The sequence below is a fragment of the Oreochromis aureus genome, linkage group 16 (assembly GCF_013358895.1).
Source record: "Oreochromis aureus strain Israel breed Guangdong linkage group 16, ZZ_aureus, whole genome shotgun sequence".
NCBI classification, from domain to species: Eukaryota; Metazoa; Chordata; class Actinopteri; order Cichliformes; family Cichlidae; genus Oreochromis; species Oreochromis aureus.
Window position 1 is genome coordinate 24,194,258 of NC_052957.1, and position 27,109 is coordinate 24,221,366.

The window sequence follows — 27,109 nt, forward strand, 5'->3', positions numbered from 1 at the left end:
TCCACTCACTTCCCAGAGGATTCTATCATTTGATTCTTAAAATAATTTTAAAATGGGGAAAAATGAAATGTTAGCACCTGTGCGTGGCCCAAACACACACATACAAACACTCTCAGTGGCAGTTCAGTCTCTTGGTGACCAGGCCATGTGGTAACTGTGGGGAGTTATGGATCGGAGTCATGTTTCCATCACTTCAGAGAACATTACACTGACTTACATTCATTTCCTGGAGTCCTACACTATACATTACTCCACCATCGAATATGATAATCCTAAACAGACACAATGTTCTTTCTTCTGGTCAACTGACATTTCAGTATCATGGGAACAGTTAAAATGTTTTTCCAGTCAAATTACAACAAATTTTAAACAAGTTTTCCACCAATTTCAAGAAGTGGAAATTAATGTGCATTTTTACCACTATTTCTACCACATATCTACTACTGTTGGCTGTACTGGGATAAGCAGGGAGTGGCTTTGATTGTTCAGTCAGGAGTAATTTGACCTTTGCAAAAAAAAGTGAGTACAATAAGGTGACGTGAATAAAGGAGTGCATTTGTTTCTGGAAGTAGGTATGAAATCAGATTGCACTACTCTACACATGTCTCGTGTTAACTTCTTCTAACAATTTTGTCCCCTCTGTGGTAAATTAAGTGCTTCATGAATTCAAAAAGTTTGTTTTCACTGTAACATTTTGTTTAAACTTTTCTAGCTTGGCAAGCATCAGAAATTCGGTGGTATATTATCTGGATAATATTCAAATTCGTTTTTAGTTTTTCATTATTTTTGTTATTTACTGTACAGACTCTAAATTCTACCAATACACACCTCACATCTGACATCAGGGGCATCAAACACAGGTCATCTCATTCTTGGGCCACATTCACAAACAGTGGTAACACATAAATCTGTGCTTAAACTGTGTGTATCATCATATCACTGTGCAGATTTATTTAAAACTAACCCTAACCCCTAACCCAGATACTGTTCTTTTTCTGCAAACAAATGGAGACCTAGATAATATGATAATTGGTAATATTAATAATTATGATGGTATAAAATGCTATTATTTACAGTTTTCCAACACAAAGACAAAAACAGTTCAAAGAAGAGTTAAATCAATAATAATAAAGTATAAGTTGACTGAATGTAGTACGCTTATCACTGTAAAGACAAAACAAAACAATAGCGATCATCCCTCTGTTTAAAATAAAAACCACATCCATCATTTGGACGCTATTGTTTCAGTTTCTTCATGTGAATGTGAGCACAGGCTTCACTCCTGCAAAAACTTCACTGCTTACGACATGAAACACAACTTGAGGTAAACATGTTTCTTATATTACAAAAAAGGGGTGTTTGGCAGTATAATGATTCCCAACAGTGCATTGATTTCTTGTGCACTAACTGCATTTTGGGCTTTAAATTCTTTAGCACAGCTGCAAGTTCCTGCTTTGACACAACACAACTGTCTGATGGCTCAGATCTCACCTCCCTGACACACAGAGAGACAGACAGGATGGATTTATGTGTAGAAACAAACAATAACAGCTGATCCATTTATATAGAAATATCTAATCAACACACACACAGCATGCTGACAGGCTGACTATGTGTGTGTGTGTTTGTATGTGTGTGTGTGTTAATCTCCTCACACTGAGAGACTCTAATAACCCCCCACGGGCCGAACCAACTGCTCTCTACTACTGCCAACACACACACACACACACACACAAACACACACACATACACACACACCCACACACACACACAGTGCTGGCTTAATGACATTAGCTTGGATGAAATACAGCAAAACAGATTGGCTTCAACAACACACACACATTTAAATTACACCTTCATCCTGCTTCACTAACCAGTTCTGTTTGAACGGTTTTCAACCAAAAATCTCACAGCAAAATGATACCACCATATTACACAAGAATAAAGCAGAGTCGTTTAAGCTTCAAAGCCACCACAGTGCTGGCTTTTGGTTTTGCATGCTGGAGATGTTGCTGAGATATGGAGTGCTGATGCCTGGACGTATAGATGGTAGATATAAGGACAGGTGAAGATGGAGGGGAAAAGGGTGAAGAGGGAAGAGATCTTCTACTAAGTCAAGTGTTGAGGTGCATTTAATTTATTTAGCTATGCAAGCTGAAGGTTAAAGACAGCATGATTACTAGAGTGGGTAGCGTGCATACCCCAGAGTCAAAAATGCCCTCAGTAAATGAGTCCTTCATTCGACTCTGAGCCTGTGAGCTTGCTGCATTTCATTCCTCTACTCCCTTTCCTAGATTTCCTCTTTTCTGCTACTGCTACTGTCTAAAAGAGGTAAAATGCACTCAAAACCTCAAAAATTAATGAACAAGAAGGACAACAAATCCAACCACTCTAGTCATGGGTCAAAAGCGAATTAACAAGTGATGTGTAAAGCCCAATGAAAGTCATCTGAAGACACAGAACTCTTAAAGACAAACTGCATTCACAATAAATAAATAAATAAAACCCCATTTCATCATTAAAGGTGAGATAAAGATGGTTAATCATCTCTACAATTAGGCAGACAGGACGATGACGCTACCTCAGTAATGCATATAGGTGTGAATATCAATTCTTGCCCTATTAGTCTGATACACTTCATCTCATAATCAATCATAATCTTCTAATTATGGCTGTCAATTCCTAATAGCTAAAGTGCTATAGTTAATTTACTTAAATGTAAATAAATACAAGCTAAAAATGTCTCCTGTTACAGGACATGATGTATAATTATGATCTTTTATCTTCATTATACCATATATTAGATAACGTCTCCAGTTTCTCATTGGCAAATGCAGTGTCCTTCCATTTATTGTATGGATCAGAAGATTTTTAACCCATTTCAGAATCAGAACAAAGATCCTACTTGGGCCAAAAAAGGATCACAGGAAAAAGGTCATTCAATCTATAAAACAGAATTAAACGTAAACATTTTTAAAAATGTTTCTTTGGTCTTTTTTCGTTTGTTCCCTGACCCACATGTACGCTAAAACATAAACAGCTCAAACAGGGGTTAGATACACAAAAAACACATCTGATGATTTTACACAGGCTTGTGCAGACAGCAGATTTCAGTCTGGCAAACTGTATTGGATTTATCAGTGTCCTGATAAGCTGTAGTCATACTCCACAGTCAACTACAAGAGCCAATTTCACACTGAAAAGATGAAGCTTTAGGCTGTTAGCATGACAGGACTTTTCCCTCCAAATAATAAAAACCGCATACTGCAGCAATAGGGAGCATACCCAGGGGGAGGGGGATTTAATTGTGTCACAATGGAACTGTGTGCGCGCGCGTGTGTGTGCGTGCGTGTGATGTCAAGTTTCAGGTGGTCTCAACACAAGATAACTTCTCCATTACAACACCAGCTGCTTCTAGATACAGAGAGAAAAACACCCACAGTCTGTCTGTCTGACACCAGCCCTCAACACCATGACAACCCATCACCATGGAAACTGACCTGTGGGGTTCTCCGGGATGATGGGGGTCCAGGTCAGTTTGGTTCGGGTGAGCAGGACGTCGTGACTCTTCTTGCCCAGTTTGAAGATCCCGTGCAGCACAACGCACTCATTGACACTGACAGACATTAAACAGACACAGTTTACTTTGTCCAATAGGAAGTCATAGATATATATATATATATATTGACATCTATGATTGATAACAAATTTATACATTTATATAATTGTCAAAGTGAAGAAAAAATTTATTGTTTTACTAAGTATTTCTTTCATCATTTTACTGCTTAGTCTGTTAGCCTTTAAATTGTCAGAAAATAAATGGAAATTAGTGAAAATGGTGAATAGAAGACTTTACGATAGCCTGTGAAGGTAAAGGTTTCTGACTCCACCAACAGCTGAAAATGAGGTGGTCCAAAAAAAAAGAAAAAAAAAGTCGATTCCCAAACTCTAATTGATACCCCAAATTACTATCGGATTAGACACTTTTGCAACACTATCGATACCAACATTGCCATCTTTGGCTTCTCCAGCTGACACACAACTTCAGCCAATGGGAAGTCACACAGCCCGTCCCTCATTAGCAGATGAAGTAGCTGAAGTTCACAACACTGAACAACGCTTTGGGGACTTTAGAGGTGAGTAAGGCTCCTGTTCAAAAAAATTTAGGTACCGAACAGTTATCATAAACGTTAACCTAGCACACACACACACCACTGTTAGCTAGTTAAGTATCAGCAGTTACCTGATAGCCACAAACCCAACCTCAGGGGGTCTCAAGCAAGTGCAATCCAAATGCCGATGTCATGCCAAAAGATGATTACCAACGTCTGACAATTTGTATATGTTTTCTATGTCTAATAACCTTGTTTATATATCGGTAAATAGGCTGCATAAACAGGATTTATGAAGAGATTATATATAACACTATAATGATCATTGCAAATGTATCTCTGTATGTCTGATCGTACGTTCCCTTTCTCCTCTTAGACGAGTAGACAAAACTTGATGAAACTTTGCATACACATTGCCTCAGGCACCATGAGTGACAACATCTGTATAGCGTTTACAAGTGTTTTATATAAATCCCACAATTTTAGATATTTGTACATTTCACTGTTCAACTGAGCACTGAATGGAATGTCAGATTAGAATGGTGTGTCACAATATAATAAATCATACTATAATGATTGTAGCTTATGTAAGTATGTTTGTATGCTTCTTGTCTCCTGCATGTAGCACGGGGGTTTACTAGTTACATTTTTTTTTTTTTTTAAATACCTGTTTTGCACTTTGCCAAAAACTGACTGCAGCTTTTGCTTGAAACAGAAATGTTCTTTCTGGCTCAAACTGATTTTATACCATTCAAGACAGAAATATTTGACAAACTATAAGAAGTCTTCAACAAGTCTTTTACAGCAGTTACAGAAAATCATTTTTTGGAAAAAACTGGCAACTGCTTGCTAGTAGATGATCACTTTTTGGCATGACATCGGTCCCAAGCCTGGATAGTCGGGAGAGCTGTGTCAGGAACAAATCAAACATGTGGACCCATCTGCTGTGGCAACCTCTGTAAAATGAGAGAGCAGCCGAAGGTACTTTTATCCGATAGCCACATTAGCCATCTGTTATCATTAAGGTAGCTGCTATGGCTAATCGCAAAATGGTAACATTAATGTAGGAGCAGAAATGATCAGTCTTGACCATTTATAACTTTATAAAGGTCTTATTTATAATGGTCTTAATCTAACAGGATAATATTTGTGTCTGCACTTTTTTTTTTTAGATGTCTCACCTCTAATATAATACATTTTTATGTTTAGTAAACATAACAACACACTTCATATAATTTTACTTTATAAGTTTTTGTCACATGTCTGTATTTTTTTGTTTATAATAAAGTTTTATGTGATCTGCCCCAGGAATACAGATGTGAATTAGCAGTTTTGCTATAATCTGGCATGTTTAGATTTGTGTCGCTGTTAAATAAAAGAAAAAAAGACAAAAAGAAAGTCTATTTCAATGCAATGTTAATGCTGTAACTTTATTGTTAATGCGTTCTAGATCCTTCCCCAGGAAACTGTGAATTGCACATCATTCTTTATTCCAGATTATTGCTCATTCTTTATTTCTGCAAATGACAACACAAACATCAGGCAAGGTTCAGCATATAATGGAAGATAATGCAGTGTGACTCTCAGGCATTCTGTACTGCTTTAAAATAGCTTTTCTAATTTAATAACCCCGCTGAGTGTACATACAGACAAGAGCTACTCTTTAGTCTTCCTTTGTGTTTGCTAATTTTATGTTATCTGTTTGAGGAAGTAACCTGATTAAATATGCAAACAAGGGGACTGATTATCAGACTTTCTCTGAAACGTGCTCTAATATCAAACTTCCTCTCTAGCTCCTCTTTGAATCCTTAAGCTAAATTGATTCAATAATGAATAAAAACTAAGAAAAAACAAATTTGTGGTGAAAACCAAAGATATGCACCAAGTACCAAGAATGAATGAAGTCGTGAGCCAAATAGTTATTATATATGTTGACATACTTCATCTCCCTGAATGAAAATTAGAACATTCAAGCTGCTCATGAAACAAAGTGGGAGTGTACCAATTGTTGTCCATCAGTCAAAGCTTGCTAGCAGGATTAAAATGTGTCATTTATGAAACATGTACAGTGCGTTATATCACAGTATTCATGATGCTTCACTTTTAAATTGGGCTTAAACTGGACAAAAAGCCCATGGTCAAGATGGCTGTTTGAAAAAAAAAAAGAGCGAAAGGAAGAGTTACTTTGTACTACTTTTATAGCTTAAATAAAAGGGGTTCGTAGTTAATTCAAGGTACTTATCTATATATTGCATGTAATTTCACTTTTCTTCATAGACATAGACATTTTAATTTCATTTATTTTATTGAGCATAAACAGTTCAGAGTCTGTTCATAACCACAGTGCACAGCCATGTGCTTTGCAAGGTCAATTAGCCCATTTTAATATGTATTATTTGGGTTGCGGGAAATAGTACCTCAATAACATGTCTAAACCGGAAGAGTAACAGTTGCACGTTGGCACAATCATTTATTTACTTATTGACTTTAAAAGGATTTAACTGCTGTGCTTTTACTTTGAAAAGCTTTCTGAAGAGACGGGTTTTGACTACGAGAAGTCGGCTCTTTCTCTCCTCTGCCATGTCACTTTATTGTATGAACCGAGAGATGTGTGGGTCCAAAACGTGGGTCTGTGTATAACGCGACCCTGGAGGAAACTCACAAGATCCACTCACCTCTGCACCTCCTGCTCAAACTCCACCTGCTCCTCCTGCTCCTCTCCTTCCCGCTGCTCCTTCTTCTTTTTCACACTCCGCTTCGCTTTCTTCTTCTTCTTCGTGCTCTCTCGCTGTTCTCTCTGCGGCAGCTCCTCGGGCTCCGACATATCTACTGTTTATTTACGCACAAGCAAATAAACAAAAAAACAAAAACAAATAAACAACAACAACAAAAACTCTACCGTTATGAGTTTGATACCCTCTGGTAAACACGTAGTAAGCTGATCACGGTGTATTTCCGGGTCTTGTCGCTATGGCAACAGGCAGCGGCTTTAGCGGACTGGCACAGTTCGAGCACGCGGCAGATTCACTGGTGTGTAATCAACAAGCGCGCGCGCGCACCTGTGTGAGCTTCAAAACTCGGGTTTGTTTACTGCTGCATTTTAGTGTGAATGTGATTAGCAATCCAAATGTTTTAATTATATTTATAGGAGTCACTGGAGACCAAAATATGATTAACATTGCAGGCTAAACAGCAGGACAGTTATTTAAAACAGGTAGACCTTACCTTTGATACCATAGCATTAAGATATTTCAGGAGTTTGGTATTTTATGTTTCCATGTTGTTTTATTTTTCTATTTTTATTTTTCACTGTTTTTAAAACTGGGAATCAATAAGCTAACACTGTCGCAGGCTAGCTAGACAGGTTAATAAGGTGCATCTGTAATTCACTACATGACAGTTAAGGAGGATTTAAACTTTTATTTTATGTAAAGTTAGCATTTTAATTTAATTGTGTTTTCACATCTATAGGTGTTTATTCTGTTCCAAAACAGGTGATACATCTGGCCAATAAGCCAACTAAACATTCTCATGTGTTTGTAGACTTTGAGTTCACTTGGAGAAAACACAGACATTCTAGCACCTCTAAAACTCACTAAATAGTATGTCTATTAGCATATTTTGCTAATGTAATCTATACACAAACATAGATTTGTAGCTAATTTCTGACCACAATATGCTATGATAATGTGACTTTCATGTATAATGGAACCAGTGAAAGTGATTCAGTTATCGTCCCTTAACAGACGCCTTCACTCTGTCATCTTCTCCACTAACTAAAGACACAAATAAAAGCTGCGTTTAGATCCTCCCTAATACTGAGAGACAAATAGCATATTTAGCAACAGCCAGTTAACAGCAAACAGAACATAAAGCATCAATACTTTTGATGTGACTGCCTGCATTTTGATACACTTTAATTATAGTCAAGGCATAAGTCCTCTTATATGCTATAATAGACAGCCAATCAAAGAGGAAAGTGACTCTGGTATAAACACCATATTATGAGCCACAACACAACCATGTGTGTGTGTGTGTGTTGCTGACAGATGGCTGAGTTAAAGCTGCATTAATCAGTGTTATGATCAGCCAACAGACTGAAACGCGAAACCACTATCACAAAGACTTGTGCTAATACTGTTAATTAATAATACTGATAATACAGCTGCTGCTGCTACAGCGAAAGCTACCTTCTGAGTGTAATAACGCATTTGCAGTTTCACTGTGAGCAGCTTACACAAGCAGCCGTCATTCAGATTTTTTCCAGAGCTCCACAGTTGCCTTCACAGTGTCCCTTTACTGGAAGCATGACCATTTCAAAGTGAGGGTTGCAGAGCTTCCTGATATTTAGGATCCGTACCAATAATTACAGCTTCCACTGTTTGACTGTACACTGTAAAAAAAAAAATCCTAATATAAAAGTATTTTACTGTGTATTTTACAGTTTTGGTCTGTTCTTCTAGAATATCATTAAATTTACATAAATAGACTGTGATTTCACATTTCAAATGTAAATTAATGTAAAATCACTGTAATGTAATATAACATAATTTTCATGTTTATTAATTGTATTTGTCTGTACATATGCATATTTAGATTGTTAAAATACATTCACAAATGTATCATGATTTCACAAATATCTGTCCGTTATTTGAAAGATTGAACTGTTGAATTCAAATGTAATGCTATGGAAAAGTATATAACGTGATTCCCATAAGCTTGTGTTACATCACATAAATATTATTATCATTGCTATTTAGGGCGATCGTGGCTCAAGAGTTGGCAGTTCGCCTTGTGATTAGAAGGTTGCCGGTTCGAGCCCCGTCTCGGACGCTCTCGGTCGTTGTGTCCTTGGTGAAGACTCTTCACCTACTGGTGATGGCCAGAGGGGCCGATGGTGCGATATGGCAGCCTTGCTTCTGTCAGTCTGTCCCAGGGCATGCGATCCATTATTATTTAAACCAACTGTTAACTGTATATTTCTGTACATTTACGTATTATGATTCATATTGCCACATTCATTGACCTTGTTTATAGGTAATGTCATTGTTTAATCACATTACAATGTTCCTAATTTACTGTTTACAAGCACTTGAAAAAGGCAAAATCCCATGTAAAATTAGGGCAACAAACTGTATTGTTATTACTGAAAATAACCGTATTTTTATGAGAAAGTTATTTTCTGTTATTTTCTGGTATTATTTTGGCGCCCCAGCTGCCGGAATATTACTGTTTTTTTTAGGATGTTTTTTTTTAACAGTGTAGATAAGAGCCTTTGTCACTTGTTTTTACCCTTTCTGTGATTTTCTGCCTGCTTTTAAATCATCCTGTCTAATGAAAGTAAAAAAAAAAAAATAAATGCATTTTTTACTTATATAATCTTTTGGTTGTGGTTTAATATTCTGGAGTTCTGACCAGGATTTATTTATGCTTTAGTTGAAGTTTCTCTCATTATTATTCCATTTATTCCACCAACAGGAAGGCTAAATGGTGGGATATGGCCACCATATTGTCCCTGTTGACTTACACACACACACACACACACACACACACACACACACACACACATGCACCAATACTCAGCAGGACAGCAGTGTGTGGAGGGGGGCTCCCATGCATAAACGAGATCATTTTCATAAATTAAAATCTTGCTTGCAGAACGAACATCTGTGCCCTTCACACACACACACACACACACACACACACACACACACACACACAGAGAGAGAGACTGTAATCTGAGTTTTGTCCTTTATTTGGCGTGATAATGTCATTAGCATGATTTCCTCTAGAAGGAGATATGAATTTCTCCCTTGTGTGTTTAGTGTTGTGCAAGGAGCCTAAACGCAGCCGCCACATGCACAATTTGTGACGTTATTATGACATCAGATCTTGTGGGAATTTTTCAAGGATACTCGCATAGCTGCGAGCAGCCAATTTCTTCCTCTTCAGGTTAAAAACTCATTACATTGCATAAAAAAAAACCTAACCTCAGTTTAAACCCCTTAAACAGCAACTCGGGTTGCGGGATGTTGATTTGGTGTCTAGACCAAGGATGTCAAACTCTTTTAAAACGTGGGCCACTGGTTGAACCAGTGAAACCACTGTGTAACAGTAACAGAGAAGGTTAACAGAGGAGGTTCTGTAACCAGAAGGTTTTGGTTAGTCATTGCTCAGACGGTCCTGCAATTCTAAATTTAAAATATAAAGATTTAATTAATTTACAGAAACCTTGTACTTTGGTGTAGTATGGATACAATGGGGGACGGAAGCGTTTGTCAGTAGGAAAAAGTGTAAAACTTGTGAAAATACTTTTAAAAGTCCCAAATCTATGCACCTCTACACATTTTCTAAACCTGTCCAGTGGCCTGGGTTGTAGTCTTTTGCCTGGACCTTATGTTTGACACCACTGGTCTAGACTTTCTGAAATTGAAGGGTGTTTCCAACAAAAAAGACTAAGAAAACAAATGATTATTCACATTAATTAGGCTGAATAAATTCTTAAAAATACATCAACATATATATAGAATGATTTATTTCATATGAGGTATCCACCCACTAGCCACTTTTATTAGGTATGTATTGCTAGTACTGTGTTGGACCCCCTTTTATCTTCAGGACTGGAACAAATTCAACGAGGTGCTGTATAATCTCCTCAGAGATGTTGGTCCACGTTGGCAGGACGGCATCACACATTTGCTGCAGATTTGTCAGATCCACCTTTATGACATTAATCTCCCGATCCAGCACATCCCAAAGGTGCTCTGTTGGATTGAGATCTGGTGACTGTGGTTGCCATTGATGCTCGGTTTGAACTTTAGCAGGTCATCTTGAAAATGTCTACATTCCTAAATGCATGGAGTTGCTGCTAATATGACTGATTAGATAATTCTATTAACGAGCAGGTTAACAGTGTATACCTTAGTAACCACTAAGTGCGTATTATATACTGCTCTAAAACAACAGCAGGACCAAAACTAATGACATTGTGTTTATTTGTTTTGTTGTCTTTCTGCACATAATGAGAGCCTCTGAGACAGATCACATTGAATCCCTTTTAATAAAAGGTATTTATAAACATCTATCTTATAAAATATGAACAAGAGTCACATGAAATGTTAACAGAACACTACAGGAATGTTATAAAAAGCAAAAAGTAAAAATCACATAAACACTTCGCCTCATCACCGGCCCATCGCCGGCCCAACGCTGCCTCACACACTGACCCAAAAATAGAGAAATCTTTATTCTTTCAGCATTTGGAATTATTATACTGAGGGTCACTCAGATTTTTAACAAAATTGCATAGTTTACTCCAGATTATTGCTCATTGATTATTGATTATTTTTAAGTGATAATATGGATAATAACGAGACATTCAGAGAGCGTCTCCCGCAGGATGAAGTGCTACAAAGAAGGTTACATCAAGGTGACATCTTTGCGACGTCGCCGTCGTCAGGATGAGTAGCAGAGCCTGACGCAGACAGAAAGAAAAAAAGCAAGGACAGACAGAAAGACAGCTTTAAAACGATAGAAGTACACAAGACTGTCTTTCCATACAAAGGTCTCTCTGTCTTCATCAGTCTCTCAGTCCTTCGTCCTCTTCTTCCTCAGGAGTCATGGAAGATGGCGTTCAGCTGGGCGTTCATCAGCCGCTCGTGGTGTGAGTGTCCGTCAAAGCCCATCAGCCCGTCCACTTGTAGGTCACCACAGCGTGGGTTGGAACCCCCGCTGCCATAGATGGCAGGGTGTCCTCCAGCTCCCCCGCCTCCATAGTGCACACTGAAGGAGAAGCTCTTGTCGTAATCGGTGGCTGCGACGGCCTCGTGCTTGAAGGACGAGGAGAAGTTCCCGTTGATGCTGAGTGGTGGGCTGAGCGGCGGGTCAAACGCCGGGCCGTCCGATACGAGGACTCCATCAAAGAAGGGCTCCAGTGGGCCGTAGGGTTGACCTTTGACCTGGTGGAAGATGTGAGAGGGGTCCATGGTGCCATAGGGGGGGCTGGGCAGGCCGGCCGTAAGCCCGGGGCTCTGGTAGGGGAAATGTCCAGGGTAGGAACTGGCACCAACAGGGGGAAGGTGAGCCGGCAGGTCTGGAGTCTGCTCTGGCAGGAACGTCCGAGGGTTCAGCTGCAGGCAGCCCGCCACCAGGTTAGTGGTCGGCTGAGACAGACCTGACAACAGAAGGACAAGGATTAGTCAATACTGATCAATACATGCTGGTCATTATTTCTTTATAACATTAAATAGTTAAAAATTAGTGCTTGTCAATACTTGTTAATGCCTATAAACACAGTTTATTGGTATCAGTCAATTGCCACACGGTTCATTTATGCATGTTAAATATGAATACCTGCTTTTAAATGTAATAGAAGCACTTGTTAACTAATCATCCATGTAATGTAATATTATTTTTTATTAAGTTGAATTTAAATATTATAACTGTATGCTGTAATAGCTGTTAATAAATGCCAGTACATATTAATAAATGCTGTTTTATGTGAATCTTAAAATTGTGACTAATTAACTAATTTTATTATTTTCCTTATAGTAAGATATTTTATGTAAAAAAAACACAAGCAAACAAAATGCAGAGATGTTATGCCAAAATTTAGTTGGACAATGACACCTACAAGGTTATTTAAAAAAAAATGTAATTAGTACTGCTGTTTGCAGTCAAGTAATTTCTCTTATTTTAAGCACATTCAGGGCTAGTTTAATAGACATAATCTTATACATGAAATCAGATGACCTCATCCCAGAAAATCTGCATGCATCCACCAGTAAACTATGAATAAGTAGATGAACCAATGAGCTAAATGTGGCTTGTAACTTGTAACAAGACATTATACATTTATCTAACTAATTTCTTTATGAAGACTTTTCAGGAATTGTGTTATTTTGCATTACATGTATTGACGGCTTGACCTCATTGAACCAAACTCATTCATTACAAAAACTACCTGTTGTTGTGGATTCATGGTGCCCAGAGGGTGAACCCTACCAAGTGTTAGGAATAGTGATCCCAGAAGAACAAGTATATTGCTAATGACCGCAAGTTACTCATGAGACATCATTAATTTTACCTGTGCTGCTCCTACTGTGACACTTATAAATATTTGTTGTAAAAAAACTGTATTACAGTCTCATCTATCAGCTAAACTGTCACACTAAAGATAGTAAGGAGTACACATGCTCATTGTGCCCATTGGGAAAATGCTTCCTGGGTAAAAATCCTTGTTGTCCCTTTTTGTTTCATAATCAGAGACCAGACCGCGTCAGCCTTCGGTCCAGTCCAGTGTATTATGTTATTGTTAGGTGGGATTTACCTTTGCAGAGCGCCTGGACGAAGCTCATGAGGTCAGGTGCCTTTCCAGAGCGCAGTATCTCGCTCAGGGCCCAGATGTAGTTCTTGGCGAGGCGCAGTGTCTCAATTTTGGATAGTTTCTGCGTTTTGGAGTAACAGGGGACGACTTTTCGCAGGCTCTCCAGGGCATCGTTCAGGCCGTGCATCCGGTTTCTTTCCCGGGCGTTAGCCTTCATCCGACGGATCTTAAACCTCCAAAAAACATGAAGCAGATTTATTTTTAGCTGGGTTATCTCTCATTTCCTCTGAAACATCTTAGTAGTGTTCATTTTTATTCAGTAATCTTTTGCATAAGTTTGCAAACAATTGTATGTAGGTGTAAAACGTTGCATGTTGTCTCACATTGATTTTACTCTGTGTTGTGGTATTTTGCAAGCACTTATTGATCAAATGTATGTAACAATTTTCTGCTAATCAAAATCTGAACAAAAACATGTTTTCCAGAGAAACATGGAGAGAAAATTGTGGCAGACAGCTTGATTGAATTTGAGCTCCAACACAGAGCCGCCTGTAGTGACAGGTTCAGTGACGGACTTCAATAAACTGTGGGAGGAACCTGTGAAAATGACCTTCAGCACATTTCTTTGTTCCCCTTATTTATTTATGTATCCAGTTATGTTTCTATTTAATTTGTAAGTTATAAGTTTCTATTTCTTCAGTGATTCAGCACACACACAGAGCCTTTTGACATCAGCTGTGTGTGTGCTGAGGATGAGGCTAAGTACATGCTAAAGCAATTGTTATGCATACAGAATGAATGTTGATGATTGACAAGCCCTGTAAGTTTTAACAAATGCCCACATCTATCTTACTCCTAAACAGTACTGCACAAATTGACAGAAACGTCTCTTGACTGAAAACGCAGAATCGGCATTCATTTGGAAAGTTGCCTTACAAAGAACATTTTAAATGAGAACAGTTTAGTGACTAAATGTGTGAGTCTTATTTTATTTTCCTTCCTTATAGTTTGAAAAATTTGAATTATTTTCTATTAGATGCCACTGTACACAGGCACACTTTTAGGACGCAGTCATACCAATGTTCTTAGCTTCCCGGTGTCGCATTTGTGTCTATAAAATAAATGTTAATACTATGTGATTAAATATATATATATATATATATATATATATATATATATATATATATATATATATATATATATATATATATGTATGTATCATTTTAACATATTTAAAAATGCAGAAAACTGCAAAAAGAAAGAAACAAATCATCTTTCTTTTTCTTTTACCTGTTAAGCTTTATTTATTTCTTTTTAATTGTAAATGATTTCTGTCAAATTGGTTGAAGATGAATCCTGTTCATGTCTATAATTTTCTGCATTTAGAGCTAAGAGCAAGTTAGAGCCTTAAAAAAAATTACATCTGTGTGAGCCAAAAAAGTGACCTTCATTATAAAGCGTAAATCTGAGTTCCAGATATCTATTGATCTGTACAAGTGTGATCATAGAAAAATACAAAATGCAGAAAACTACAAAAAATAAAACTAAAAATTCAACCATCCTTTGATTTTTTTTTATTCTTGTTAAATGGTTTTGTGACTTTTTTATAGCTTAATCCAATGAAAGTGATTTCTACTGAATGGGTCTTGCTCTGCAGAGACTTCCTCTAGTGCAACTTTGGGTTTTTAATTTTTAACTTGAAAGTGTTGCTTTCACGTCACGCTGAGAGCAAGCAGAGGAAAAGAGAAACTACCTCTGCAGACGAGCCTTTGTCATCTTCTTCTTCTTGGGCCCTCGCCTTTTGGGTTTGTTCTCCCCGTCTTCTTCTTCTTCCTCCTCTTCCTCCTCTTCATCATCATCCTCATCCTCCTCTAGATGATGGAAGCGGTCCTCCTCCTCCTCCCCTCCTCCACCTGTAACTCCTTCTGCACTCCTCTCTCTTTCTGCAGGGCTGCAGAGCTCCTGCTGCTCATCCGACTCCACTGACATCTGCTCCTCCAGCACAGACCTTGTCATGATGCTGATTTCTGATGGAAAACAATATTAGCGGATATTAAAGAAGAATAAAACACCCCTGAAAGTTTGCTGTCACACTTAAACTTAACAGAACAGAGAACAATTAACAGTTTTGGATTTCAAGATTTAGTCCCTGACTTTAGAACATTTGGTTGAATTTTATTTAGATGGTCTTTATTTAAATAAAACAGAACAAAGACGACGATATTAAAGGAGCAATTGGATATTTTAATTTACCCGCTGAGAGACAGAAAGAAAGATCGTCTGTTGAACCGAATCCAATATTAAATATAAATGTCAAAAATAAACATAAAATGTGCAGACAAAAGTATCATCTCTATAGAAGAAAAAAATAACGTAATAAGAGAAAACTGCCGTGTTAAGAATGGCCGCACAATTAGCGACAAGGTGTGTTAGATATTAGAATCTGTCGGTAACACCCGCGCAAAGGATGCAAACTGCCTCCAGAGAGACGCAATCACGTCTCTGTTCAGAATTAAAGTTTTTAATGATTTAACAGAAAGCCTTTAACATATATCGAAACTCTAAATAAATATATGTATTAAAAACATTTAAAGTATTTAACAAAGTGTGCGAAATGCGAAAGGCGTTGTGTTACAGCTTATTGATAAAATGTATAGTTTTTTGAAAGGCGAAGTTGCACTAATAATAGTAATAAAATAATAATAAGACTCCCTCCTTTTTCGTTTTCTGCTGACTGGTTCCGTCAATTTAACAGACCGACAGACGGCTGCAGGTGAGCAGACATTCGGTACTAACACGAATATAAAATACAATCGAAACTAAACAGATTAATAATTAAATTACATTTTTTATTTTAGGAAAATGTGTGTAACAGATTGGTCAACAAACAGGATAAAAACTGAAATATATAATATATAAACCAAAAAAAGGAAACTGTTTTTAATTATTACAAAACAAAAATTAATCTGGTACAGGCCTTTGCTTTTGTTTTGTTTTTTTTAAACTGTCCTTTCTAATTTTCTATACATTAGATGAGACGAAATGGGCTATTTTATTCATTGGTAAGTAAAGTGATCATTAACGTTCTAATAATTAATTAAAAAATATATTTTTTAAAAAATTAATCACAAATAAGAAACCACATTCATCATTCCCAAGGTCAGACAACGCCGAGACCCAGCAACCAGAGGAATTCATCAATCGCATATTGATTATTATTCAGTTATGAACCTACCTGCTGTAATGAGCCGCTGTATGTCAAATCGCACGCATCCCGCGCGCTCTGTCTGCGTGTCCGTGCGTGATTGTGCGTGATCTGCTATGAGCTTTCTGAGGTGTGTGTGTGGGATGCTGCTGGTTTTATACTCAGTACACACACGCAGCGGGGTTTGGTGGGGGTAATTAGCATATTGAGGCCCCGCCCTCCTGGCACGCGCCATATGGTGCTTGCGTCATTAAAACGGCCTCGGGGATCACGTGACAAATCTTCCATTTGTGCCATCCAGTCTCTCTCTTTCTCTCTTTCTCCCTCTCTCTGTCTTTTGTGAGGTAAGTTGACCATCTGTCGCCACAACATCTACGCATGCGTAGATTTAAACTTACTGCTGGAAGGCGAGTGTTGCATGTGATGATTGAGGTCACTATAGGCCTCAAAGACTTATCATTGCTGTATGTTTTTAAACGTAAATGATTTGTAAATGATTAGGCGACAGCTTCTCACCTGTGGCTCTGAATCACAGCTCACTTGTCTCACAAGTAACAACATCTCGAGCTGTTGAAATCTGACCTACTCCGTCTCTTTCTAATGAATAATTAACATAAATATCTCCTGCTGAGGAGATACTCATGGATGGGTCCTAGTGCTGTTAGATTCTTTATGTATATAATAAACATGTAGACTCTACATGTTTATTATATACAGAGGAAATATACAGAGGAAAGACTCAGCAGCTGTAAAAACGAACAAAAACTTGTGTGCCTATAAATATTTTGTCTGTACCTGGATTACTTGTATTAGGATTACTGTTGAGTTTATTTTATCTGACCTTTTCCATCCATTCATCCATTTTGTGCCACTTATCCAGATATGGGATTTCCTCCCCCCAGTTATCTCCTTCAGCTCGGTATTGAGGGGCACCGAGGCACTTCCAGGGCAGCTCAGACCTTCCCTCCAGCATGCCTTGGATTTGCCTCAGGGTCTTCACGCAGCCGGAGATCCCTGAAACACCTAGGAAGCATCCAGGAAGCATCCTGGTAAGATGCTCAGTGTGGGGAAAGTAGCAGCTCTCCTCTAAACCCCTCTGAAGTAACAAAGGCCCTCTGCCACTTGTATCTATAAACTCATTCCTTTGGTCACACAGATCAACGACTCATTCAACAAGTTCACTTTACATTCACTCTTTTCTACAACAGACCCACATTACATCCACATTACTGTTCAGTAACATAGTCAACGTCTGTCTCCATAAAGCCAGTTAGTTTGTAACAAATGTAGAGCTAAGTGAATGCAATAAGACTTAGTATAAATGGGAAGTTTTTTAAAATTATTTTTTAAAAGGCGTGTGTACAGATTTGCAACTGTGGCACATGAACTTGATCAAATCAGTGCAGTCAGCACAACATATACTAGTTCTTCAGGGCCTTAATGATGAGGCTTGATCGTACATGACTGTGACTTTCTATAGAAAAGAGGTGACCTGATGCCATGTTCATCTACGATATCAGAGGTTTATTATGACTCATTTTTAGTGCCTGAGATGTCTTTTAGCCTTAACTGATACGGTCATTGTTATCATGACATTATGACATTTCATTTTGTGCCTAAACCCAAGCAAACAGTTTCTACCAACACATATGGATCAGAGTGTAAGTATGAACAACACGCCCCGTATTGAGGTTGGAGGACTTGTCTAGTCACTTGAACAATCTGGAGCAACATTAGAAATGTCTTTTAAAACTTCTGGCCTTTATCCCTGTTTTTAAACAGTTACTGCGTCTCCCCTCTTTCCTTTGAGCAGTGGTCGTAAGAACAATGTTCTCTATATATAAAAAACTTTTTTCTTCAAAGGTGGCCCATAAAAGTATTTTCTAGCATTAGGTCAGTCTTGGTCAAACATAATCATAGGGAATGTTTCCACTACATGTTTGACAAAGTCAACAAAGAACAGAAGAAGAGCTGGAGGAAACCAGTGGGCCAATAAGAAAAAAGCAGAGGACTTTGGACCAGGCTGCTCTGCGGTGAAGACGCTGCTATGGTGATGATAGAATGGTTGCTAGGTGGTTACCCAGTAACTGTGGAGGACCTGTGTCTGTCCACCGGTTTGAACCATCTGACAGGTAATGGTTAACGCACAATCAATGCTTCAGTCTCTCTGCTGCTTAGTTCAGCTTTAAATAAATATGAAACTTTGTCCGATCAGATTTATAGCAGTGATAATAATGAAAAAAAGAATCAAAGTTTTCTCTTTTTCCACTTGATGGATTTTTATTGCTGTAAATATCTTTTAGCGAGGTCGTGCTTACGGTTTTATTGCATTTTAAATGCAGAAGGTGTACTATATTTACCTGACATGTTCACAGGCCGCAGAAGGCACCGACATGAATGAATCTTCTCTTTGGAGCAAAGCTCACAAACAGCACAGAAACTCACTGTTGAATAATCATCATTATTCCATACTGCCAGGTGTGTGTGGGCGTCTGTGTGTGTATGTAGAAGGTCAGATTGCCTTATTCATGCAAAAAACGCACACAATAGTATCTAGTATCTAGGCCACACCTGAATAAATAAACAGAGAAGTAAACAAACAACAAAGATTCATTAGAACACATAAAAACAAAAAAGAAGTTCACCCCTAAAAAAAAAGAAATGAAGAAATTATAGAGAATAAATTTATTGCACGACTCTAGAAACAAGACAAACAGCTCTGCAGGAGCAGAACTGCATTAAGCTTTAATGTAGTTAAAATGCATTTGAAAATAATATGATGGTCATAAATAAGCAAACTGAAGGCCGCTCCATATTTACACGTGACACCGAGAGGAAGAAGACTGGTTTTTAGAAACATGTTGCGACATAAAGCAGAAGCACCACAGGAAGTAGCTGCAGAACAAACATCCAATCACAGTCAGTCCCCTACACTATTTTTTTAAAAGTTTTTTTCTTTCTCATTCTTTTGGCAGGCGTGACTCAAACTGTCATAACTCAACGTGTTCCCACATGACTTTCAAAGTAACAGCAGATTCCTCCTTCCTGGTTTGAATGTCTGGAGGTGTAGCTGTAAAATTCTTGACATTTTTTAAAAACTTTAAATAGGGAAACTTTATTTCTGACATATCTCAATACACAAAAAGTAACAGTGTGAAGACAGCAATGCAAAAATGCAATCACAAGCGATCACTGCACAAATGGGCAATGTTTACAGTGTTTCCAGGGACAGGAGGAATATCTTGTGCCAGTTAAAGCATAGGCCGCGTTTTTAGAATCACTTAATCGACACATACGTTTGTACAAACAATTACTCAGCATGGCATTACAGTTGGAAACAGTATAGTTATAAATACTCAGACTCCATTTATTCATCTTGCTTGAGCATGAGTGTCATCACATGCCACCAGCAGCATTTTCATTTTTGCTTTTAACACAAATGGAGTACAGCAAGGTGTTTAAAAGTGCTCATCATCATCATTATTAAAAAGCTCATTCCTGATTATGTGACCCAAATATCTGACTTTAGTCTCCATGAGAGAAAAAAACTAGCTTCTTGTCCTTGGTTGTCGTGCTGTAAGGATCATTAACCATCCATCCATCAATATACAAACTGATGAGAACAGGTGACAATGCCCCACCTGGTCGGACCCTAATGATTACTAAAATGGGCGTAGATGTGCTCCATCTGACCTGCATAGTTTAATGCAAATAATCTAGGATCCTTATCACGTGTGAGGGGACGTGTTAGAACTTGAAAACAGGCAGCAACAAAGCCTCTCAGTGCAGATCAGCTGCACTGCAGTAGTGTTTGGTTTCCATCTGGTGCTCATATGTTGGTACTGCAGATTAAAAAGTTCAAATGTTTCTTTGAATTCTTCAGAATTTCTGTGAATAATAAAAACAAGAAGTGAACATTTAGCCTCTACGCTGACTTTTATACAAAAAAATCTAAACACTTGTTTATGTCTGAATTGATTTCTCATCAATCTGATCTTGAGCCAAGTCTAATTATTGACAAATGCTGTCTGATTAAAGTGTACTTCTCTTAGCTCTTTTTGACTACACTGAGTGATCAGTCACAGCACCAGCTGGGTAATATAGGCAAATGCTTATATTCAGGTCATGTCACAGAAATAGTTAAAGCAAAATCCTTCCAGTAAAGTCTGGAAAATCTGCTTTCAGTCATTCTGTTGCTGGTTGCGTACATGCTTTGGGTCCTTGTCTTGTTGCATGACCCAAATCTCATGTCATAAAACTGCCACCTTGAAATTATCCTGATATTTGCGCGTTTACTCAGTGGATGCAAGGTGTTCATGTCAGAAGGAGCAGCCCAAAGTCACAGTTCGGAAAAGTTGTATTTTTCTTCTGGACACAAAAACCAAAATCTTAGCGAATTAGAAAGAATTATGCAGGTGTTTTGCTGTTAGCCTTTTAAAATAATTGAGATGAAGTGGTCAGCTGATTAACTAAAACAAATGCACTTTGTTCCCTTCCCCAAAGGGTCACGACAGCAGATAGCTCTGCATGTTTCATTTGGCAGGGTTATACACCAGGTGCATTTATTAATGCACCCTCAAAGGTGAGCGCTGTCTTGAGATGGAATCGAACCAGCAACCTTTCAATTGCTGCTACACGTTTACAGTAAACTAAAACTACATTACAAACTAAAATTGGGGGAAAAAAATCAATAGCGATTAGATTACATAACACTTTGGAGGGCAAAGCAAGAAATATGAGAAAGTAATGGGGATATTTTTAATTTAAAAAAATAATTTAATTTATTATATATATATATGTGTGTACTTTTTTACATTTTAAATGATTAATAATTAATATATTTTGTATTCACTAATTGATCAACGTATTCTTATTCTATCTTTTTAATACAATGACTGTTTTTCTCTTTGGGATTAATAAAGTTCTGTGAAATTATTTCACAAAATAATTTTAATACCCAATCCTGCTGAAAATGTTGGTTACAGGGAGCCTTGCAAGAGCTTCTGTGACTAGTTAAAATGAGTTAAAGCAGTACTGTGAGGTTGTTGTTTTACATATATATGTGTGTGTGTGTGTGTGTGTACTTCAAAAACAAGGCATTTGAATCTTTTAACCTCACTGAATTCTAGCTGATATTACATTATGTTTGCAGTCAGTGAATATTAAAGACAACAGTAGCCATTAAAGACGACAAGCTAGGATATGTGAAGAAAAAGGGGTTCCGGCAGGGGTCGCTGTTCCTCCGCCGTACCCTTCTGAGGACACACCTCCTTCCTCCTCCCCTCCCCGTCGCCGTCCTCCTCGCACGCTGCTTGTCACTGCTTCAGCAGGTTTCAGGAAGCGGAAGCGGGAATGTTGGAGTGTTTATTAGAAAAGTTTGGTCAACTTTGACACTTTGGGATTTGAGGCGCAAACTGCGGAGGAACATGACGGTGAGTGACCGGGGCGCTCACGCCGCCGCTGCCCGCTGCTCTGCGGCTGTTTGAGAGTTTTGGTGAGGCTGCTGTCAGCCTTGTCCTTCGTGTCATAACAGAGCAGGAACGAGTGAACGGGATCAGAAAGTGGGCTTGATTTTACAGCAGGAGAAGAAAGTTTGCTGACGATTTAGAAAAGAGGCTGCGCAGGCTTGAAAAGTGAGTTTAAAGTCGGCTGGATGGGGTTCAAACCGCACATATCTGAAGAAAAGTGACCCATCAGTGGGTGTAAGATAGGTCTTCATCTGTGCGTGAGTGTGTTGCAAACTGTGGCGTGTTAAAAAAGCTTATTGACTAACAAGCTGTCGGGCTGTGCAGTGAAATGCGGGCTCTGAAATGCTGCTGCTGCTGCTTGTAATCACTTAAAGGTGTATCTAATCCACATAGCTGAATGCAGGGTTACATTTCTGAAGGAAACTTTAGCATCAGATGATTTTATTAGTCAGCCTGCAGGGAGCTGATCAATAAGTTTTAGTTTCGGGTGTGTTTTTGAACCTTCGGGAAATGCAATCAGTTTAAAACCTAAATAATAGAATTCACTATGACATGACAAAGCAGAAATGTTTACCAACTGATCATCAGCCTCCTTATTAAAGACTTTCCTGTTACTGTTTGTTTAGTTAAACCAAAATGGTCTTTGATTTACCTACTTACTTTTTTTTTAATATTACAAAAATGTAAGCTTGTATTTTTCTACTAATAATCATTTCAATGTTAATAACTTCAGGGTTTGTTTGTAAAAATGTGTCTTTTGCTTTTAAATGTCCACATTACTGTAAATGCTGTGGGTCAGGCTAATATAGTAACTTATTAACAAATAGGAGAAATAATGTTGAAAAGACCAAACCTCACCATCATTCTCTTCAGTCTGAAATATGTGATTTAGTTTAGAAAATGCAAATGCTTTCACTTGCAGTGCAGTCTGTGGTGTAGTTATGTAAAAGTACCAAAGCTACAAGTGGTGGAAGCTTCCTGAGTAAAGGATTTTTAAGTGCCAAAACTAGAGATGCCTAAAGCAGGCAAAGTACCTGGGGCGGTATGACGTGTTATTATTAGCAGTGATGCATTCATGTTTAAACACATTATGCTCCAACTCAGGTGGTTAAGTTGAAGCTGGTTTCTGTTCTGTTTCTGCGTTGTTGAATGTCAGTCTGCTTGGTTAATTTCCACATGCATTCACCGATTGCTTGGTAACATGCAAGAAATGGCAGTTTCTCACCTGCAACACATTAAACCTTGAAATTATTCAATAAATCTATTTCAGGTCAAGCAGTAAATCCCCACATTTCTAAAATGTTTGATATTTTTACACGAAAATGACCACAGTCATCATTTTTTAAAAGTATATATTACAACTATTGTGAAATTTTTATTCAGTATTTGAATTTACATTAAAACTAGTGTTAAATATAGTGCAGTAATTACAGAATATGTCTATGAAATCCAAGTGCTCAACTGTCCCCTGTACAGATATGTCAAGTTGAATAGCCGACTTTATTTGTCGCCTCACATGCTTCCCGAGCGTTCCACAGAGAAATGCTTCTGTTATCATTATGCCGTGTACGGTGACCACGCCGATCCTGGAAAAAGTGGAGGCTTGTGTTGCGTTTTGCAGTTCGACCTCTGAGTCTGGCTTCTGTCAGAGTCGACAGGTTAACTTAACACTGAGGCTCGATATTCCTGCAGTCAGTGGGTCATCCTCTTCTCTCAGAGATGACTAGTTTACTTTAAAATAAAACGGAGAAAAGCCAGAAAAAGTTGACATTTCAAAGAGATTATTAGACAACCAAGATTTACCCTTGCTAAAATGTAATACAACTCAAAGAGGAGTCATTTCTTAAGGCTAAATTTGTCTTTTTTCCTCTCTCCAATAATAAATTTGCGTATATTATTCAGTCGCCTGCATCGTGTTTAATTCTTCACTGACTTCAGTTTTAATTGTTGATTTCCAGAATGTCCTTTTCCAGAGCCAGCTCAGATCTTGTAATACCCTAAAATAATATTAACTGAAATGACTTTTATTATAGAGATAATAAGTCCCAGAATAACTTTATTATATTTTTAAAGTATTTTTAAGTGTTTTAAGTATTTCATTAGTTCCTCATTCACTGTTTTCCTGTGCTTGAGTCATTTTCTTAAAACATAAAATTCCAGTTCAAAACTAGATTCTGAAGACTAGATATTAATATCTGCACTGCAGTCACTTCTCAACAGTAAAGCAGATACGAAAGAAGTGTCGTATTTAAACTTGACATCTAGCTGAAATAAAGCCATTTGAATGATTTCGATATTAATTGATGATGCTTTTTTTTTTTTTTTTTTAGAATGACCAGATGATTCTCACTTTTGGTCGTCCGCTGCTTTTCCAAATCTTTAGTTTGGACAAAGGGAGAAATTAAGTCTAAATGCTAATAAATAGTAATAACATTTCTTTGTACGGCACTTCTCGAAACCAGTGTTACAAAGGGCTTCACAGAAACACGGAATAAAAATAACAAGCTGGGAGGAAATTATAAAAAGGATTTGCATCTAAACTCAGACGGGACAGGCAAGACATCAAAATGTAAATAAGATACAGTGTGATTCCAGTATAATGAATAACTTACAGATTGTTATTGTTGTCTTTAAGGTAAAAGAAAAGATGGAGTTAAGCAAAAGATGTTTATATATAAAATTTATGATAAAATTTACAAAAAAGTTTCACAATCAGTCTTCAGCAGCGATTTAAAAGAAGACAGTCAAAAGGCGGGTCATTCCAGAGCCGAGGGGCCCTAACTGCAAACTCTCGATCGTCTTTTGTCTATAAGCGTGAGGTGTGCGCTGGTTGACCTCCTGTGCTTTTGTGCGGCCTTTAATGTATATTTATGTCATATTAGAAATAACCAAAGTTAAAACAATGATGCCAAAAACTCAGTTATAGTTGTTTTGTCTTTTTTTCTGCTCTTGGATCTGTATGATGTCACAGAGAGCCGATATCTCAAATATGGTCATATGAGGAAAATGCTCTGACTCTTAGAGCTACAATGGCTTGTTTCAGACTGTGGATCAACTAAATAACCTCTCATATGAGGAAAAGTAAGCGTTTTTAAAGATTTCAGTTTTTATTAATTAACCACGTCAGATACTGGAATCTTTAAAACGTTGGCATTTCTAGGTAGAAAATTGAGTTTAGTGATTAATATTCCAAATTGGCTGCAGAATCCTTTTCCCTGCATCTTAAGTGGCGACATGCGGAGTATGAAAATGTAGACTTCACACTCCTGCATCAGCATTTACTTGTTTTGTTTTTTTTGTCATGGTCACTGCATCGTTGACTTGACAGAGCTTCATAAATGCTGCTGCAGGCTTAAGCCAACAGTAACTCCCGCTCTGCTGGTTCAGTCTGATGTATGACTTGCTTTAATGGAAGCTCTGTGACCACAGCATCAGCTTGTCCTGAGTTTTAAATGGAGTTGTTTTATATTTGCAGAAAAATCTTAATTCAAAAGAGCCTGTCGCTGGAAGTGTTGTGAATGTCAAAGCTGAATCCTGTAATGACTGCTGTTATCTCTAAAGGGTAACGCTAAAATTTCTTCATGACCTTTTTTAAATTATGAGGAACTGAGGGCACTCTGAGTTAAAGATGACTTGGAGGATGAAGAGTGGTTGACCTGCTAGCCACTGGTCCTGTGTCACTCTTGCTGTGTCACTGATGTTTGTTAAAGCAGCTGATTCATTCTGTCCGCGCTGTCTGTGTGCGTGCAGTTGTTTTCAGATTGTCCACTTTGTTTTGCATTTACAAGAGAATTCTAAAAATAGCTGTCCCTCGCTCACCCCTCATCTTTCTTTCTCTCTCTGTCTGTCTCTCTCTCTCTCTCGGACAGGAAGTTGTTCTGTTCTTCATTCTAAACACTCGTTTCCTGTTTCACACGTTCTCTTTTAGATTTGGCTTCATGCTCCTCCAGGCTTCTGCCTCTTCCTCTCCATCACTCTCCTCCTCCCTTCAATAACTCCATGAGCGCTATTTGACTTTTAGCTCACAGCTTTAGCTTTTAGTGGGTAATTTTTTACACAGTGGACTTTATCAGTAAAAGTGACTCAGCACAAGAAGGTTAGAAACTTAGTCCTAGGTGTTAAAATTGTGAATACTCGGCTCTTGTAAGTAAAGTCAGCTCAGTATTTGGTATAAAAAATGAATAGCTGCGCAGTAGGATACATATACCATGCAGTTACATTCTGAAATCCCTTTTAAAGCTGTATTGTTTACTGTGAAATGTAAAGGTAGCTGTTCATTAACTTGCCTGTGTTGATGATTAGCCACATTGCTAGCAAACCGCACACCTGCCTGTTAGCATTCTTGGTGTTGTAGCTGTTTTGCCAAGTAGGCTAGCTAATAAATAAAGCACTGAGTGAAGACCTTCAAATTTACAACATAACTATATTGGCACCCAGAGGTTTTTTTCTTTTCTTCTTCTTCCCATTAATGTGTTTAGTTCTTTATTGTCTGGAAGCTTTTAAAACAGCGTTTTGTGCAAGTTACGTTTTTCACTCATTCCTTCATGTAGAAATGGCTAAAGGCTGAAATGTTATAGGGTCATTTTAATATTAATAGTTACGTAGCTGCAAAAAGTGAAAACAAAGTGTCACACAGAAAAGTTAAATTTGCATAGTTTTATTTTCGTACTTGCTCTAACTTGGAATGGAAAATGAAAGGCCCGGGTCCACATATACACATATTTTTAGTAGACAAAACATCAACTCCAGAGCGACTCCTGCATTCAAAGTATTGGGTGACTGTTAAGTGGCACCATAGAGTACAGAAACAATCAGTGTGTGTTCAATTTGCTTGATAACGATCTAATCAACTAAAAGAGAATTTTACAACATCCGTTTTGACTCGCTGTTTGGGTTTGACTCCTATTTGTTTAAGAAGTGTTTGAGTGTGCGCAGTCACATGTACTTTTGGATTTGTAATTGTTTCTAAGGCTATTTTGCCACATTGGCAAGTTGACTT

At 37.9% G+C, this 27,109-nt stretch overlaps 3 protein-coding genes across 6 annotated transcripts in view; 1 reads left to right on the forward strand and 2 right to left on the reverse strand.

The window, feature by feature from the left end:
- cerkl (ceramide kinase-like) overlaps positions 1 to 7,066 on the reverse strand; it is a 32,834-nt gene extending 25,768 nt beyond the window's left edge. The window contains exons 1-3 of the mRNA XM_031741429.2: positions 7,029 to 7,066; positions 6,788 to 6,941; positions 3,501 to 3,616 (exon numbers count right to left, since the gene is read on the reverse strand). Coding sequence (XP_031597289.1) covers positions 3,501 to 3,616; positions 6,788 to 6,936 — 265 coding nt within the window. The 5' untranslated portion in view covers positions 6,937 to 6,941; positions 7,029 to 7,066. The remainder of the gene's footprint in view (positions 1 to 3,500; positions 3,617 to 6,787; positions 6,942 to 7,028) is intronic.
- A 4,065-nt stretch (positions 7,067 to 11,131) lies between these two features.
- neurod1 (neuronal differentiation 1) lies at positions 11,132 to 16,801 on the reverse strand. The gene is made up of 4 exons (XM_031741454.2): positions 16,673 to 16,801; positions 15,191 to 15,464; positions 13,441 to 13,670; positions 11,132 to 12,285 (listed from the first exon to the last, which is right to left on the reverse strand). Exons 2-4 carry the CDS (start codon positions 15,451 to 15,453, stop codon positions 11,723 to 11,725), a joined length of 1,056 nt encoding a protein of 351 aa, XP_031597314.2. The 5' UTR covers positions 15,454 to 15,464; positions 16,673 to 16,801; the 3' UTR covers positions 11,132 to 11,722.
- Positions 16,802 to 21,942: 5,141 nt separating this feature from the next.
- itprid2 (ITPR interacting domain containing 2) overlaps positions 21,943 to 27,109 on the forward strand; it is a 45,515-nt gene continuing 40,348 nt past the window's right edge. For 3 of the 4 annotated variants that reach the window (XM_039599893.1, XM_039599895.1, XM_039599896.1), the window contains exon 1: positions 21,943 to 22,074. The gene's annotated coding sequence lies outside the window, so the exon portion shown is untranslated. Of the gene's footprint in view, positions 22,075 to 22,159; positions 22,276 to 27,109 lie in introns of those variants that run through there. The other variant, XM_039599894.1, reaches the window with a different exon arrangement.

Bases quoted from the DNA above. Each gene is read 5' to 3' on its own strand.
- neurod1 (XM_031741454.2), bottom strand. From the start codon at position 15,453: ATGACAAGGTCTGTGCTGGAGGAGCAGATGTCAGTGGAGTCGGATGAG. The intron at 13,671-15,190 runs GTAGTTTCTCTT...TGTTTTTTGGAG, and splicing joins ACAAAGGCTCGTCTGCAGAG to GTTTAAGATCCGTCGGATGA. The intron at 12,286-13,440 runs GTAAATCCCACC...TTCTGTTGTCAG, and splicing joins CGTCCAGGCGCTCTGCAAAG to GTCTGTCTCAGCCGACCACT.